The following is a 16,614-nucleotide window of genomic DNA, read 5'->3' on the forward strand; positions in this document are numbered from 1 at the left end:
TAATATCTGGCCTACCTCATTGGCCTAATATGCCAAATACCAAAATAATAAGAAAAATTATAGAATCCTAAGGAATCTTGATCAATATTGTATCTAGTGTATATATATATATATATATATACTATTTATTTATTCTACTATTACCATGTTCAAAAGTACTATAGCTGTTAGATGACGTAGTAGGAAAGTCTTTCTATACTCAATGCCATAACAGAAGAGTCCACATATTTGAGATTGAGAGCGTGACCTACCTCTGTCTTTCATACTTCACGTCCAGTGCCTGATCATCTCTCTCTCTCTCTCTGCTTTAACTGCAGAAGACTATCTGCAAGGCACAGAAGATTGTTAATTCATAAGCCCTTTCATTTCCGCCATCAACCATCATCACCCAACACCATTCTCTCATTCTTCATTCCATGGAAGGAAGTTATAATCAACCCCTCCATATACCACAACAAAACAGAAGGAACAGGCTTAGGGTCACCATTGGAACCAACCAAGAAGAAGAGCAAGCCTCACAAGCTCCACTTCTCCAACTGAACCAACCGGCATTGATTTGTCCTTCTTCTTCTCAACCAACTTTCATGCACGCTTTCCCACAATCTTTGTGCTCAAGCACAATGCAAAACCCGAGAGATGTTAACTACCAGCTCTTTGATGGCCAGGGTTTATCTTTGTCTCTATCTTTTCAACACCAGGGTAACATGAATCTCCCTTTGAACTTGGATGCACAAAAGAGCAATGAGAATTCAATCTTGGGAGGTTTTCTGCAACAGAATGGTCAAATGAGAAGTTCTGTTCCACTTGGTCCATTTACTGGCTATGCGTCTGTGTTGAAGAGTTCAAGGTTTTCGAAGCCTGCACAGCAGATTTTAGATGATTTTTGTGGAATTGATTATAGAGTTTTAGACTTTCCATTGGAAACCTTAGGTGATGGTGACGTTGGTAAGGATCAAATTACATATGATAAAATTCAGCATCGTTGGAAGAACTCAAGGCTCGTTCTGATGCTGGATGAGGTATGCATGTTTCTTCCTATATCTGTCAATACAATACAAATATTTAACTTATTAAGTTGATTTTTTCTCAAATGACTGCAAAAACTGTTGCTGTTTACATTTCTCTTACATGCGAAAGGTAACTTTCAATTCCAGTTTTATGACTAAAACTAAAAGAGTGAGATGGTCAACAGGTTTAAACTATTGCCATGAAACCAATAAATGGAGCTTTAGCTTACTAAATTACTGATGCAAGTATAGAGCTTAAGCTTAAGAGAAGTATGACAAGGATGCAATGTATGAATGCTACACATTCGAATGGTGAAAAATTGCATCAGTGCAAATTATAATGGAACACTGTGTTTGATCTCAAGTGAATACACTGTAGATGAGAAGATACTGTGTGATCATTTATGAGGAAGGAAAAGAAGAAAAAGATGATGATTGTGATATTCACTTCCTTTCAATTGAATTTGAGTGTAACTGATGATATAATTGTTGCTGTCAAAGAATCAGTATCCTCGGGGAAAGATATCTGATTTATTTTAGTAGAAATGGCAAAAAGATGTCTTGTCTTGTCATATTAAATCATGTTACTGTTCCTTTTTTGTTTTGTTTTGTTTTTGCATTTTCTCTGTGTATTGTCCCCTTTTCATCTCTTCTTTTTTTTCTCTCTGTACAAGCTTCTTCTTCGCTTGCCTGGGGGTATCTTGAATATTTTTTAAAAAAAATTACTGTAGCCGTCATCTCTGCTGTGTCCTCGGTAGCATCTCTGTGAGCGTGGGTTCTGTGCACTGCACTGACAGTGGGGAAAAAGCTCTCTAGGCTGCATCTGAACCTGAAGCTTTCTCTGTTAGAGAGTCTTGTTGAGCGTGTAAGGGTGACATTGGGAGACACAAAAATGGAGAACTGCAGCTTCTTATTTGGGATCTGATCATCTAGAGGATAATTCTTGTAAAATGAAATAGGATAGGAACTTTAGTAGGGTTATACGCATAGAGAAGAAATAAAGAGCCCTGGAATGTACCTGTTCTATTTTCCATTAACTGCATGCTTAAAATTTTAAATTGCTTGGCAGCAAGGTGTTTCACATGTTTAAGAAGCGAGAAAGCTAATGCACGCACCAAATTGTGGTAATTCAGGAAACATATTTGATAATCGAATCTTAATCAGTGAACCAAGGGAGGAGTAATTAGGAAAGAATTAACAGAAACCTAGGTTAACTGTAGCATCACCTTGTCCGTACTCAATTAAATACACAACTACTTGTTTAGAAGAATTAGATTTTAGGATAATCTTCCCCATTATAATGGTGGGAAGAAAACAAATTCTTCTGATGGATTATAAGGTTCTCCGGATTCTGGAGCCCAGGAGGATGTGCAAGTTTAGTCTGAAATGATCAGACATCAAATTGAAGGCAGCATGCTGCCCAAGATACATGTTCCCTGCTATCTATAGATAGAGGCTGCAGTTGATGCTTAACAACTGTTACAGGTTCCAAGATAATTGTTAGGTAATATTGTTTAATATGGTTTAAAAAATCATTGATACTTAAGGAGATTAACATGTTCCAATTTGTTCTCCCTTCGTCTCCATCAGGTATACAGGAAATACAAGCTGTACTGCCAGCAAGTACAATCAGTTGTTGCATCATTCAAATGTGTTTCCGGCCTTGGGAATGCAGCTCCATATGCATGTTTTGCTTTCAAAGCCATTGCAAAGCATTTTAGTTGCTTGAAGAGTGCCATCCTGAACCAAATTCGGTTCACAGACAAAACTGCTGATAATGCTGTTGTGGGTAAAGATAATAATGTTCTAAGCGTTTGGACATCTGATCAAGGGATTAGTAACCAAAATCCTGTCCAGAACGTGACTTTTCTTCAGCATCCTCTTTGGCGATCTCAAAGAGGACTACCGGATCATGCAGTTGCTGTGCTCAAGACATGGCTATTTGAACACTTCCTGCATCCGTGAGTGACTTTCCTAGTTTTACTCTCCATTAATACTTTCTTTAAATTCTGCCTGGTTAATGGTGGTGAATCAAATTGTTATACTCTTGGCAGTTATCCTACGGATTCAGAAAAGCTAATGTTAGCTCGACAAACAGGTCTATCCAGGACTCAGGTGAACTTTGTGCCTTCTTAAGTCTTTTACCAGCATCCTTTTCAATGAGAACCATAATTTTTGTGCTCTTCTGGGTTGGCTAATGCAGTAATGAAATGAGCTTTTGTACAGGTTTCCAATTGGTTTATCAATGCAAGAGTAAGACTCTGGAAGCCAATGGTGGAAGAGATACACATGCTTGAATTAAGGCAAGCTCAGAACCCATCATCAGAAGCTACAAACCAAGATGCTAAACTCCCATCTGAGCTCCTCCTAGACAAATTGCCACATTTCAATTCAAGCCAAGAAGTTGAGAATATCCAAACTAAACGCCCAAGAAACAACATCTTCTACCCAGATGAGCAAAGCAAGCTACAGAACAGTGCATTAGCTTTCACCAATCTTCCAAGCAATCACCATCTTGGAGTTGGCACCAGCAATTTCTGTCTAGCATTGAGTCTCAATCAGAACAACAATGGGCTTGACTTGGCAACACAGCCATTGCCAATGAACTTATGTCACAATTTCAACTTTGAAACTGATGGTGAGCTGAGCTTGAAAGCTGGTTTTGATGTTGAAAGACAGCCCCATGGGAAGAATTTTTGAAAGGCAAAGCACAAAGTTTTGTTCATATGCTGTTTATTTCTTGTATCTTGCCTTAGAAAGCTTGGAACTTTACAGTATAATTGGAACTTCAAAGTCTTCTTGTTCTATTTTCTTTACTTGTTCACAAGAATGTGTGCAAAGGGACAAAGATAGTCACTTCCGTAGCTGATTTCTCTTCTAGATGAAGAAACGTTTAGGCCGCCGCCGGTGACATCTCGCGAGAAACACAACCAACGTTGTCTCCACCAATGGGTACACGTGGAACTCTCTGAATGGAGGATTTAACTAACCGACCGGAAACTCCAAACTTATCTTTAACAGCTGTCACTCAACACGCCACACCAAAGTATCTCACTTGAAAGAATATCCTCTTCATATATTCGACGGCTGTAAAAATCACCTACCACCGTTCCCATCATAACTTTAAAGAAAGAGAAGTTTGACTTGACATAGAAAGTCAAACAGATGAACGGCTGCAGACAACCATGGAAGTCGGTTTGGTGGAGTTAGATTGATATCTAAATGGAAACGACATCGTCCCAAAAGATTGAAACTTTGTGTGGAAGTATGGGAAAAGCGAATTAACCAAAGAAAATTCTTGAGCTTTATATTCACAAGCGCTTTTTTTATTATTTTGTTCTATAAAACCAAAGCCTCGTATTTTCCAAGTCAAGTTCCAATCTTTGGGCAAAGTTTGTACTTTTTTTTTTGGCTACATTTAGCTATGCAAACAGAAGCGAGAGTTGGGGTCGTAAATCCAGGCCATGGGGGAGGAGGCGGAAAAAGTGGGGTGGAGACGACAGCCTTGAAATTTAAACAGCAACAGCAAGAGTTATTGCAAGCACAAAAAACCCAGATCGGGACTGTCTCACAGTTGCTTGCTGGTGGGGTTGCTGGTGCTTTAAGCAAGACTTGCACTGCACCTCTTGCTCGTCTCACCATTCTCTTTCAGGTTTTGCTTTGTTTTTCCAATATCTTTTTTCACCCTTTTAAAGATATTTTTGGGTTATTTTTGTTTGAGATGGTTTTGGGAGAAGTAGGTGGCTTTTTATGTGGATTTTGCAGTAAAGATGATAATTTTCTGGCTTAGAGAAATTAACATATGAGGTGTGAGTTGATGAATGTGTTCCAACGTTTTTTATTTGTGAGGTGTTGGTTATGTATTTATAAGTCATTGGCATTGATTTTTTGTTTTTTACTTTTGCCATTTGTCAATTAGAAAATTTGAAATGACTTGATTCTGTTATTAATTATTGCTATTAGTTTTTTAATCTACGAAGTTCAAAATATCTTGAAATTTGGTATGAATATCTATTTATGGTGGAAATAAAGCTATGATGGATTGAATTCTGTTTTCACCGCTTGTGATATTGTTCATGTCGAATTAGTCAGGGAAAACTAAGTGATGTGATATGGTAACATCTTTGCGGTGAGCCCTCGTTCTGGGATTCCAGTACAATGTTGCTATTGTCCATCCATTATCTGTTGAATTCTTGTTTTTGTTACAGAATTAACAGAACTAAATTGTGTGGCATGTGCTTGAAATTATGATCAGTTTCTCATCTGCTGTAGTTTACATCATTAATTATGGTTCCAGTTATTTGTTTGATTTTTGATTTTCTATCTCTCTCTTGAAATATTATTTCTTCATGGAGTTGGCAACCACTGGATTTGCTTGATATTTTACCTTGTTTTTGTCATCATACTTTGTAGGTGCAAGGCATGCACTCTGATGCTGCAACATTAAGAAAAGCTAGTATATGGCGAGAAGCGTCACGTATTGCTGGTGAAGAAGGTTTCAGAGCCTTCTGGAAGGGGAATCTGGTTACAATTGCACATCGTCTACCGTATTCTTCTTTGAACTTTTATGCCTATGAGCGCTACAAAAAGGTTGGTACTTCGGTTCTAGAGATGAATACCTTCTAGTACAATAAAATACCATCTGTATTTCAGTGAATTTTTCTTTTTTCTGGTTAGGATTGGATCCTCTGTGACCTTCTCATGGGCATTCTTGTTCTTAAATTTTGATCTTTATTCTTTGTTTCAGTTACTATATACGCTTCCAGGACTGGAAAGTCATAGTGAACATATGAGCACCGACCTTTGCATACATTTTTTAGGTGGTGGCTTGGCAGGAATTACTGCTGCATCTGCTACTTATCCACTGGATCTTGTAAGAACACGTCTTGCAGCCCAGGTTAAATCCATATGCCCTTGACACAATGTTTTCAGGCAAATTATCTGCTTTCTTGTTATCAGCATTTTATATTATTGTTCAAAAGGTTGCAAAAAGCACTCATTGGCATGGTTTTGCTGTCTTCTGCACTTTTATTGGGTTTTCTGTGCATTAGAATATTTTTCCATTGCTTGGCCACGGCTCTGAGCTGGCTTCCTTGCTTAAAGTAGGTTAATAATGTTTATCTTTTTCTGTTTGTTTATGTTTTCTGATATCAACTGAACTTTTGTCATTAAGTGCTAGTTTACATGAACAGAGATGCATGCATGTGCTCCCATTTGGGTTAGGACTGTTCTTAGTTATGAAATTGAGTAATTGCAATTAATTTAACCTCTCTGCTTTTCTTCTTATACAGACAAATGTTATATACTACAGAGGCATTTGGCATGCTTTACAAACTATATGCAAAGAGGAGGGGGTTTTGGGCCTATACAAGGGACTTGGAGCGACACTTTTAGGTGTTGGACCTAGCATAGCTATTAGCTTTTCGGTATATGAGAGCTTGAGATCTTTCTGGCAGTCACAGAGGTGATTACTCTTGATCAATAAACTGTGCCTTCTTGTGATCATTATTTAATACATCATGCTTTTCTAAGCCCACTTTCTCTTTTTCATAATTAACTTTCTATCAGGCCCCATGATTCCACTGTTCTGGTCAGTCTATCTTGTGGCAGTCTTTCAGGCATTGCATCGTCAACAGGTGAGTGATCTTTAGACGAGCTGTATTGGAAACTTAATTGCAGTTTCCCAAAATCTGCTTGTGTTTTGTCGTCTTTTTTTTCTTTATTGTTCTTTTGGTTATTTATCATGTAAAGGAGAACTATATTCAATCTTGCAATTGAAATGGAGTATAACTATGAGTGTCCACTTTACTGCGTTGTTATGTTTTTCATGAATAGCTGTCTTTTAGGTAAATGTTTTGTCTATTTTCAGCTGTAGAAAACAGAGATATGGCTGATATCATTTTGTATAAATTGTTGCTTTAATACTTGTAAAGCATGGATTAAACGATTGCTGTAAGTGTACCAAAGCTTTAGCTACTCTATCAATTCTAAATTAACAGTGCTGTTTTGGCAGATGTTTTTGGTTGAAATACTTTCCTTTATTTGATCTAACAATGCCATTATCCAAGTGTAGAGGTTAATCCATTTAGCTGTTTATTATGCTTTTGATGCAGAGAAGCAGGCTGTGGTGCAGGCTCTGCATTAAGTATCTAAACCGATTGAACCCTAGAACCAGAGACCCAAACCGGAGTTGTTTTTTGTCTGGCATTTGAGAACTTTAGTAAGGAAGTCAACAAGAAATTTACCATTTTCTCTCATTCGTCTACCTTTATTTATTCTTATGTAAAAATCATTCTTGGATTAACTTCGCTCTACAACATTTCTTTCAACAACTTTTCTCCCCAAGGATTGCAGTTGGTTCCATAATAGGTTGGCTCTACTCTCAGGTGAACTAATACTGCTTCCTCAAGATATCAGTGTGAGAGGTATCCTCCTTGAGGTATGCTTCTCATTTAGGCTTCCTTGCCATTTCCTAATGGATCGGAGTCTTTCAGGCCTGGCTGGTGCAATTTTCCTGGAATTCTCCATCAATTTGCATCAGATGTGGAGTAAATTCAGCAATTATTTGCCTTCCATTCACTGAAGATAACTTAAGCCAGATGTTTTTACTAAAAAAATATTGATTCAAATGTGTGGACAAGGTCCACCTAATAATTTCTTACTTTCTATTAATGGAAGATAATTGGTGCTCCTCACTGAAGTTAAGTCACATAAGCCCTACACCTTGCAATTGTGGATGAGATTATGCACCTTTACTTGGTTTCTGCAACATTTGTGCTGTAGAGTTTAACTTTCATTCACTTAGGGTTCCTTGGGTAATAACCAGGTTTCTAGCTTTATAGCAAAGGTGATCTTGTTGGTCCTGTTTCAACTCTTGGGCCTTTCACTTGCTATAAACGGTCTGTAAGGTGTGATTGCACTAGTCAAAACCTGCATTGTTATCTAGATAGATTGCCAACAATTGTTCTTGTCGGCTCTCCTGGTAAGACATGATCAGCACAGCACAATTTCATCTCTTCTCTTTTTTCTGATTGAATGTGATATTATGGTTTATTAATCATCCCAATTTCTTTTATCTTGAACTAAAAATATTTATTAAATCAATGAATTATTGAGCTGCGAAGTTCAATCTTAAAATGTGATGTAGGAGCTCAACCATCAATTGCTTTCTCCTGGACATGACCCACCATTGAATTTTCACACCATACAAACTTTTCTCAAAGAGTGCGGTATAGTTTCGTGAACACATTTACTTGGATTTTATGGATTTGATGTTATAGATTCAACATCATTACTTACCGAGTCTTGGTGATGACCCTTGAGTTCATATTTTCTCGGTTGGCATGAAAGTATGTGTTGAAGGATTCTTTCAAATTTGTAGTTAAATCATAGTTTGTGGTAGCATGCTGTTTATTGATAGCTTGGATTGTTTACTTTAGCAGTTGAAACTAGTTTTCTAAGCATTAATCATGAAAATTTTGTTTCATCATGACCTTGAATATTTCTATACAATTAGGTTTAGTTGGTTTGTGTTTCTTAATACAGACTAATTTCTTTCTTTTTGTGCTTGGCGATATCTTCTTCCATGAATTAATGTGTTGGATAAAGCAATGGACGGCTCTTTTCATTTGTGTTCTGTATAAATGCAGCAATATTTCCTTTGGATCTCATTAGACGACGCAAACAGCTGGAGGGGGCTGGTGGACGAGCCCGAGTTTACACAACAGGGCTTTTTGGTACGTTTAAGCACATATTCCGGACTGAAGGCTTCCGTGGTTTATATAGAGGGATACTGCCTGAATATTACAAAGTGGTGCCAGGTGTTGGTATATGTTTCATGACCTATGAAACATTGAAGATGCTTTTAGCAGATGTTACCGCAAAATTATAGTTCATGATGGTATCTCGCTGGATGTTGGATCTGCAACTGAAATAATGGGTTGGTTAAAATTGGTTACGTGATAGCACACCACATTTAACTTTCATAGCTCTTCTTGCAGTGGCAAAATTTTGTGATGCTGCTGTGAGAGAGATATTTTTCCATGTAAATAGATGGATGGTGACATACATTTCATGTGTACTCGATGGCGTTGTCTGCATCCACAAGGATGCAATACCGATGGTGATCATTTTTAAGTTCCCTTTTCCAAGTGCAAGTTTTTACCATATTGTGTAGATCTCTGGCATATGTACTATACATTTATAACTTCAAATTTGAGTAATATTGTGCCTTCTCTAACAAATGTTAGGAGATTGTCTTTCCTTGTTTCATAAGCCCTTTGGAATTTTTGGTTTCCTGTAATCTTATAATCAGTGATCTTTGCAATTGCAGTTGCTGCCTTGATCTCTGTACTTGGATATGGTTTGCAAAGCTGGCTTCCTGATGTCGAAGACTGTTCATGAAGACGTCAGGACCGGCTTTTCTTTCTACCTTTCTTCTAATTATTTGTTGATATTTCCTAAATTTATAAGTTTAGAAGATTATCATTGTTGTGTACTTGGATGCATGTTGAATATCGTTTGTTTCCAAGGGCATCATGATTTTTTTGGGGGGGAGGTATTAGGAGTCAGAACAGAACTCCCCACAAATTCTTCTAACATCCCCCATTCCTCCATTAGTTTGCTTGAAGAATTATCAACAAAATAAGGATGCAGTTTTCTCAACAATTGTGCCGGGAGTGTTTGGGTAACATGCTGCCTTATGTCAGCTCACTTACAGGTTTACAAAGAGTTACTGTTCTTTTCCAGGAAGTGCAGAGCTATTGATTTTTTTGTGTTATCAGTGAAGGTTACAGTAAGGGACCAAAAGAAGAACTTCTCTTATTAAACAAACAATCAAACAAGTTATTATGAGCTTGACACATCATCTTAACCGCATGTTTGTCATGGTGACCCCATGAAAATTTTGGGGAGAAGAAGCTGTTTCAATCTTCTGTCATGACCTGAATACTTGTAACATAAGCACTGAATTTTTTTTTATCTTTCTTTTTCTTTTTCTTGATCAAGGTACAACTATGGGGGAAGGAGGGTAACAGGATCAGAGTTTTACAATGGGAAATTCCCTGTCAGGCGTATGTGGTCTAAGGTACGACGTAAACCATATTTATTGACAGCTGCATTGGCGGCTCTAAACCCTCCCCCATAGGCGGGGGAAGAATCATTGGCAATTTGGTGCATGAAAAACTCACCAAGCTTGTTTTCTACGTTAGACTTTCCTCCTTTCTTTGAGGATGAAGACGATGAAGAAGCTGCTGCTGATGAAGATGCCCTGTTGCTACTTGATCCTGGCAATACTTCAGATTCCAGCCACATGTATGATAGAACCTGGCAGATACCTTCCTCTACCTCGGGATTTAAATTTCGAAAACCTGCATTATTCGCGGAGAAAATGAACAAACAAAAAAAATTATAGAAGCATTGAGAAAATTTATCCAAGACTGAGGATTGATACACCTCTCTACCTTTGAGGCGTAACCAGCCATGCATTAATTCATGGGCGAGAATTGCCCCAGTTAGCAGTCTGCATTCCAGCAAAGATATCAAGTAAGAACTACTGTTTGAACTTTTAGAAGAAATAAATAAGCCTTGAAAAGTTCAGTTCAGCATGCAGTAGATTAACTGCAAACTATAGATCAGCTACAAATTAACTTGCTCTATCAAAATTCAAAGTTTGGAATAAGATTGAATCCATTTAACTAGAAATTGATCGTGAATACTCTAGAACATTTCAGACCACAAAGTACTGAACTAAGTATTTCTTTTTCTTCTAGAACTCGGAGTGGTTTCAGATATATCTGTTCAAGCTGGAAACATTAAACTAGATACAAAACCAACTTGGGAAATTGTCCTTTTCATGCCTCTTGTTCACATGTCTCTTTAAGACATGTTGCCTGGACATATGTATGCATTCCAATATTTATCATAGTCACTCCCTCACGTCTCAAACCATATTCTGAACAGGAAGCCAAATACTAGCAAAACAGTGCAGGAGTCATATTAACATGGGGAGCCCCTGTCATTTCGAATTATAATGCACTTGATTGCTTATTTGAAGTTCAAATGCAGGAAGTGTGATAATCACAGAATGCAAGATAATTTTAGTAAATAAGAAGCAAAGCCGGGATTTGAACCTGACCCACAAAACAAAGTGCAAGGGGAATAGAAGAAATGCCATCAGAATGTCATGTCAGAGTTTACCTTGGAAGACCATAAAGAACAAGAATGGCAGTAACTTCACATTTCCTCGTCAGCTTTTGAGGTTGAGTTCTCATTCCAATAAGTTGGCGGCCTCCAATTCGCGGTCTCTTTAGTATCTGAAATGAATAAAGTGAAGACAATGTTTAGTGAATTATCGTACTACAGTCAGACTTATCTCGATAAACAAAGCAAAACCATGCAATTAGTGCAGTTGACATACACTGGTGACAGTCTGCTCTTCAGAGAGACACAAACCCCTTGTCTCAGGCATGTGATGATATCCCTGGAAAGAACCAAACTGAATCAAGGCCGATCCATGAAACAAAAGCGTACAACAAAGAGCAAGAGTCCATATTTTACATTTTTCTCTCCAACAATGGCTTCATTAAGTGCTTGTCTTTCAACAAGAAGCATGGGCATTTGTTGGTCTAATTTCATGTTCATTCCTTCGTAATAGTCTCTGATGGCATGGTAAAGAGGCTGGCAATCACCAGTGTCCATGATTGCAGATTCCATGCACTCTAAGCATAGACTCCGTCCATCTTCCAGGGAATAGTATCTTACGTTCCAAGACTTCCGGAGGAAAATTTGAAGGAGAATGGGGTAAAGAAAGAAAACAGCAATAACCAACAGCAACAGTTGTTAGAAGAAAATGGAAGTTTAACACACATTTTGTTTCAATAGTATCAAACAATTCCTAGCAATGGCTTAAGTCCATACCTCCAGACGTTCACAGCTACAGCAGCGAGCTGTGTTATCATGCTCATGCGATGGACAATACTTTTGGGACCAAAAAGGATGGCATCTATACTCTATTAAATTATTTTCATTTGTGGGAATCTGAAATTCAGTGTGTGACGGAAAATAAGAACGTATTTATAGTACTAATAATTCAAATGATTTCATCAAGAAAGAAACACAAGTCATCTTTACCATTTTTAAAGTACCGATAATTCTGATAATAAAATTTATTCACAGAAAAATAAAGATGTAGATAAATTAAAGAAGCTAGAGTTATCTTACGAATTGGAGACAAACTTCACATTTGGGATGTGTCAACTCTTTGAAGCAAGTTTTGTGATATGGATCCCTCCCTGACAAAGAAAACTTGGATAGCAAGGAAAACCAAGTTTAGAGCATTATGCTTAATTTCTCTTGTAACTTTGACAATTTAAAGCTCAACTTGTTACAGTGAGAATATGAAAGCAGAAAGAAATTGGACTCTTGGGACCAAAGATGAATAAGACTACCTCATGCTCAGTGATTGGATAATTACAAGAATGGCAACGGAAGCAATTAGGATGAAAGTATACTCCCATGCATCCCAAATAATTGCCATAGCCAATGTCATAATGGCAGCCAGAACATACTCTGCAAGTCATAAGCATAAACATATATGAATAATAAATCAGATATGATTGTTTTTACTTTCTCTTCTTTCTTAAGATGGTATTAGCAAAGTCCTCCAGCAACTACAATATGAAGAGCTTGGAAGGAACTTGACTATGACCACTCCATGTACAACCCAACAATGGTTTTGATCAAACTGACTCTTACCTACTCCCAGCAGGATGATACTGCAACGTGCCATAAGGAGGACATGTTGATGAATTCATGCTACCATTATCGGCTGCCCTTGGTAAAGCTCCACCATAATTATCATCGGTCCACCATTCATTATAACCTGAAAACATCAAGACCGGAATCAGTAAGCATAGATCAAGAGATAAAAAGGGAGTAAAGGTTAATGAGGGTCGTGGAGGATCAACCCTTGTGAAGATGTTTGGACAATGCAAAAAACTTACCACTTGGTTTTCCCAAACCTTCAGACAAAGAAAGTGCCATTGCATGATCTAATTCCTCTTGCTCCTTTCTCAATCTAGGGCGACCATCCTAACGACATAAACCAAACAAGCTATCAAAATATGTTTCCCAACCTTGTAAGCAACACAGGAGCACATTGTTCTATCAGACAAGTTTACAAATTCAAATGACTAAGCCAACTTTTTTTTTCATGGCAACTAGCTCATGAAAAGAAATACATGATGGGATTTCTTCTTAAGCCTGTTTACTGTAGTAAAAATAACAATCCTGATTCCGCTATTCAGCCAAAGGAAACAGTAGCAATCCATGGAGAAAGATAGTGGCACAAAGAGAAACCATCATATTATGTGAAGACTAAGTTTTCTCTTTTTTCATAGAAAAGTTAATCCAATCTTTTCTTCGTATACTTAGAAAACTAACTTTTCTGTTAAAAAAATAAAATAAAGTTTTAAAGTTACCGGCATTCTAGCCGGAGCACGAACAACCATGTTTTCTTCCCCTAGATAATGTGGGTTATAGCCACCAGTTCCGCTACCGCCGCCACTACCGCCTCCTCGGCGACTACTTGTGCTGGTCTTGAAAAGCTTTCCCAGCCATTTCATAAGCCTTGATTTTCTCTCTGCGTATGAAGAAGCAAAGTCCCCTGCTTTCCATAAAAACTTCAATACATACAAACAAGGTATACTGAAAAAAATGAAATAAACCTCCACTGGATTCCTATATCAAAACATTTTAAACAGAAGGAAACAATGAACAGAGGAAAATAAATTCAAAAATAATACTTGAAAGGAGTGTTTATAGAAAAAAAAAAGGCCACCGTAATATTAAAAGAAAGAATTTTATCGTACACTGTTGGAAGTAAAACAGAGGAAAACAGAAGAACCAAAAAAACTCGACGAAATTGTTGCAGAGGAGCATACTGGATCATTGCCACTACTATAACAAAAAACATTATCAAAACAAATTTGGTTCAAAATGAGAAAACAGATTTATAGAAACATGAAAAATGGTTAAAAGGACAATTTTTATTGAAACAGAGGAAAACAGAATGAAAAGAAACTCGATAAAAGGTGATAGGATTACTCTAACAAACAGTTTTAGAGAGACGAAACGGAAAAAAAAACTTAGAAAAAAAAAGGGTAAGTGGAATTATAAGAAAAATTGTAGTCTACAACACATTTGAACTGAAACAGAGGGAAACAGAGAAAAAGAAAAAGACTATGAACGTACCGTAGATGCAAGGGTGAGAAAGATGGTTGACATTTGAGGGAGGAGGAGGAGGAGCCATGGTGGTGGAAGCGAAGGAATATATTTATTAACAATCGCCGGAATATATGGATGAAAACGACACCAAGAGGAGAAAGAATTGGAGGGGGAGAGAAAGCGAAGAGGGAGACAGAAAGAAGCATTGTTAAAAGAGGGGAGACAGAGATAGAGGGAAAGATAAAAAGAAGGAAGAAGAATCGGAAGGAGGGAATGTAAGCAAAGAGAAGAAGAGATTCTTGGCTTGAGAAAGTGGAAGGAATACTTGAGTAAAGGAAAGAAAAACCCAAAGATTAAAAAATTAAAATTTAATTAAAAAAATTAAAACTTTGTGGACGGTTTAGAATTTGCTCTGCCATGAAAGCAAAAGGCTTTTTATGTATCTGAGCTGGAGAAGGGAATTTATATAGCTTTCTAGATCGGGTGCTTTCAGCAGTTGTTCTTTCTTTTCCCCATGGTGGGAATATTATTTGAAGGAATTTTTGCTGAGAAAAAACAAAAACAAAAGGTAATGTTGGTTGAAATGACCATGGAATTCTCTTGATTTACTTGTTTGCCATTGTTGCTCGAGGGGGTTTGCTGTTTGGGAGGGTTCTGTTTTGATTCCTGCAAAGTCAGATAGGGGGGTTTTGATCTTTTGGATACTTTCTTTTGAGTTGTTGGAGAATGTTATGAACAACGACAGCTACATCAAAACATTCACATTGCTTTTCTCTTTCTTTTATCTTTAGTGGGCAACTAAGATTAATTAACAATAAAACATGAAAGTATTAATCATAAGAGCTCTTGGTAGCCACGAAAATGGTGGGGGTAAAAATGACAAACTAGAAGTTGGTGCCAGCTTGGTTGCTTTCCAGGTTCCCTACTTCGCATTGATCCTTGCAATCACCTTGTGAAAAGAAAAAACCAGAACAATCATTCACTCGAAGAAACTCAGCATCTGTTTTTTGCTTTGTTTACTTACCATTACTAGCTGGTACTTTATTGATTCAGATTCTACTTCCACTTGTTGCATGGTGGCACAGGTCCAGCAGCAGCACCAAAGCAAACGATAGGTTGCAGGTTGGTGTTATGTGCCACTCAAGACTTTGGATGCAGAGGGGAGCCATGAATTCAGATCGAGGGTCAAAGCAGACAATACTTTACAGGGTGTATAAGTTTCCACACCATTTTCAACATGCCTGAAGCCCATCGGGATCAAAACGCACAATATGTCGCAAGTTGGTATGATATGTCACGACCAATACGTTGTAAATTGATGCAATGTGTCACAATACGTTGCAGGTTGGCGTGTACGTTGTTGGTGTGATGTGAAACTAAGGACTCTGGATCCAAAAAAGAGTCATGAGGGTCAAAGCAGACAATGCACATGACACCAGAGTTTGTTTGACAATCTAGCAAAACATCATGATCAATTTTTCACTTTTTAACAGAATGCTGATTCTTGAACTGGGTGAGTAATGACATGATTCTGTAATTTGTTTAATCAGGCCATATGATGAAAGTACAACAGCATCAAAGATATTTTTTTAACTTCATTCGGATTATGGTGGCCTGCATATGATGAAGACATCAGCCTGAATATATTCTTTTGCTTGTTCCATAATTTTATCAGCCATTGCTTTTGGAGAAAAGGGAAGATTTATTATCTTAAACAAATATTGTTGCTTTAATATTCTGGGAAATGGAAGTCAGTTCCTTTCTTTCAATCTAAATAAACTTTTTTTGGGGATCATTTTAAATAAGCCATTGCTGTATTACTCTGCAAGAAGTACTTTAGATTTCTGCTACAGAATCATATTCCCTTGACAGAGTTTGCCATGTGGTCATCTGGAAAATACAAATGAGGATCTTTTTTTAAACAGGGAGATCTTCTTTTCTTTATTTATCTTTGGAAAGGCTAATGATGTCGCCATTTGTGGATATGAATACACTTCCAAAAAGATTCGTTTTCAGTTAAATTTATCTTAGGAAAGATGGCCAAAATCAGGGAAAGCATTGTCGGGAACAGACTTTGTAAGCATGTTTGCATCAGCAATTCAGCATGAACCGGAACAGGATGTTTAACAAAGAAGCAACTGTTTTTCCAGGGAAAAGTAACTGCAGAAAAGGGAAAAAATGGTTTCTGTCAAAAGGGTATATTTCTTCAATACTTGAACCAGTTTATCATTTTGAGTTACAGGAAGTTCTAGTACCATGAATTTACCTGCAAACTATACTGCTTCAACTCTTTTTTTTTTTCTACCTGAAATATCACTGTTTGATTCTTGAACATGGGTTGTGGCCAAAAGGGTATGGCTGTGTAACCTTTCAAAATTCAAGA

The 16,614-nt window shown here is 37.4% G+C and overlaps 3 protein-coding genes across 16 annotated transcripts; 2 read left to right on the forward strand and 1 right to left on the reverse strand.

The window, feature by feature from the left end:
• The first annotated feature begins 264 nt into the window (after window positions 1–264).
• Window positions 265–3,906, forward strand: LOC110425319 (BEL1-like homeodomain protein 7). Its single transcript, XM_021440205.1, has 4 exons — window positions 265–1,019; window positions 2,598–2,968; window positions 3,062–3,122; window positions 3,234–3,906. The coding sequence occupies exons 1-4, from the start codon at window positions 417–419 to the stop codon at window positions 3,705–3,707; spliced, it is 1,509 nt and encodes a 502-aa protein (XP_021295880.1). The 5' UTR covers window positions 265–416; the 3' UTR covers window positions 3,708–3,906.
• Window positions 3,907–4,267: 361 nt separating this feature from the next.
• On the forward strand, window positions 4,268–9,275 carry LOC110425590 (uncharacterized). Of its 12 annotated transcripts, none has more exons than XR_002446039.2 (8): window positions 4,271–4,659; window positions 5,421–5,597; window positions 5,755–5,904; window positions 6,299–6,471; window positions 6,576–6,643; window positions 7,126–7,989; window positions 8,155–8,236; window positions 8,657–8,797. XR_002446039.2 is itself a non-coding variant. In XM_089785034.1 (6 exons), the coding sequence occupies exons 1-6, from the start codon at window positions 4,432–4,434 to the stop codon at window positions 8,896–8,898; spliced, it is 1,014 nt and encodes a 337-aa protein (XP_089641160.1). In that variant the 5' UTR covers window positions 4,268–4,431; the 3' UTR covers window positions 8,899–9,275. The 12 variants fall into 12 exon arrangements, 4 of the variants coding, with proteins under 4 accessions (XP_089641160.1, XP_021296178.1, XP_021296177.1 ...); XR_002446042.2 differs by lacking the exon at window positions 8,155–8,236 and having other exon boundaries at window positions 7,126–7,227; window positions 7,354–7,446; window positions 8,657–8,796; XR_002446037.2 differs by having other exon boundaries at window positions 7,126–8,236.
• A 64-nt stretch (window positions 9,276–9,339) lies between these two features.
• DAR2 (DA1-related protein 2) lies at window positions 9,340–14,822 on the reverse strand. 3 transcript variants are annotated; one of them, XM_021440500.2, is made up of 12 exons: window positions 14,259–14,822; window positions 13,487–13,671; window positions 13,010–13,097; window positions 12,762–12,888; window positions 12,455–12,575; window positions 12,228–12,311; window positions 11,925–12,044; window positions 11,565–11,777; window positions 11,425–11,487; window positions 11,205–11,320; window positions 10,469–10,527; window positions 9,340–10,375 (listed from the first exon to the last, which is right to left on the reverse strand). In XM_021440500.2, the coding sequence occupies exons 1-12, from the start codon at window positions 14,314–14,316 to the stop codon at window positions 10,053–10,055; spliced, it is 1,557 nt and encodes a 518-aa protein (XP_021296175.1). In that variant the 5' UTR covers window positions 14,317–14,822; the 3' UTR covers window positions 9,340–10,052. The 3 variants fall into 3 exon arrangements, with proteins under 3 accessions (XP_021296175.1, XP_021296173.1, XP_021296172.1); XM_021440498.2 differs by having other exon boundaries at window positions 9,340–10,527; window positions 13,487–13,647; window positions 14,259–14,821; XM_021440497.2 differs by having other exon boundaries at window positions 9,340–10,527; window positions 14,259–14,820.
• Window positions 14,823–16,614: the final 1,792 nt, after the last annotated feature.

This window comes from Theobroma umbraticum, unplaced genomic scaffold (assembly GCF_002168275.2).
Source record: "Theobroma umbraticum cultivar Fairchild unplaced genomic scaffold, ASM216827v3 scaffold_81.0, whole genome shotgun sequence".
NCBI classification, from domain to species: domain Eukaryota; kingdom Viridiplantae; phylum Streptophyta; class Magnoliopsida; order Malvales; family Malvaceae; genus Theobroma; species Theobroma umbraticum.

Bases quoted from the DNA above. Each gene is read 5' to 3' on its own strand.
- DAR2 (XM_021440497.2), bottom strand. From the start codon at position 14,316: ATGGCTCCTCCTCCTCCTCCCTCAAATGTCAACCATCTTTCTCACCCT. The intron at 12,045-12,227 runs GTAAGATAACTC...ACTGAATTTCAG, and splicing joins GTGAAGTTTGTCTCCAATTC to ATTCCCACAAATGAAAATAA. The intron at 11,488-11,564 runs GTAAAATATGGA...GGTTCTTTCCAG, and splicing joins CCATTGTTGGAGAGAAAAAT to GGATATCATCACATGCCTGA.
- LOC110425319 (XM_021440205.1), top strand. From the start codon at position 417: ATGGAAGGAAGTTATAATCAACCCCTCCATATACCACAACAAAACAGA. The intron at 1,020-2,597 runs GTATGCATGTTT...CGTCTCCATCAG, and splicing joins TCGTTCTGATGCTGGATGAG to GTATACAGGAAATACAAGCT. The intron at 2,969-3,061 runs GTGAGTGACTTT...TACTCTTGGCAG, and splicing joins TTTGAACACTTCCTGCATCC to TTATCCTACGGATTCAGAAA.
- LOC110425590 (XM_021440502.2), top strand. From the start codon at position 4,432: ATGCAAACAGAAGCGAGAGTTGGGGTCGTAAATCCAGGCCATGGGGGA. The intron at 4,660-5,420 runs GTTTTGCTTTGT...CATACTTTGTAG, and splicing joins GTCTCACCATTCTCTTTCAG to GTGCAAGGCATGCACTCTGA. The intron at 6,472-6,575 runs GTGATTACTCTT...ACTTTCTATCAG, and splicing joins TCTTTCTGGCAGTCACAGAG to GCCCCATGATTCCACTGTTC.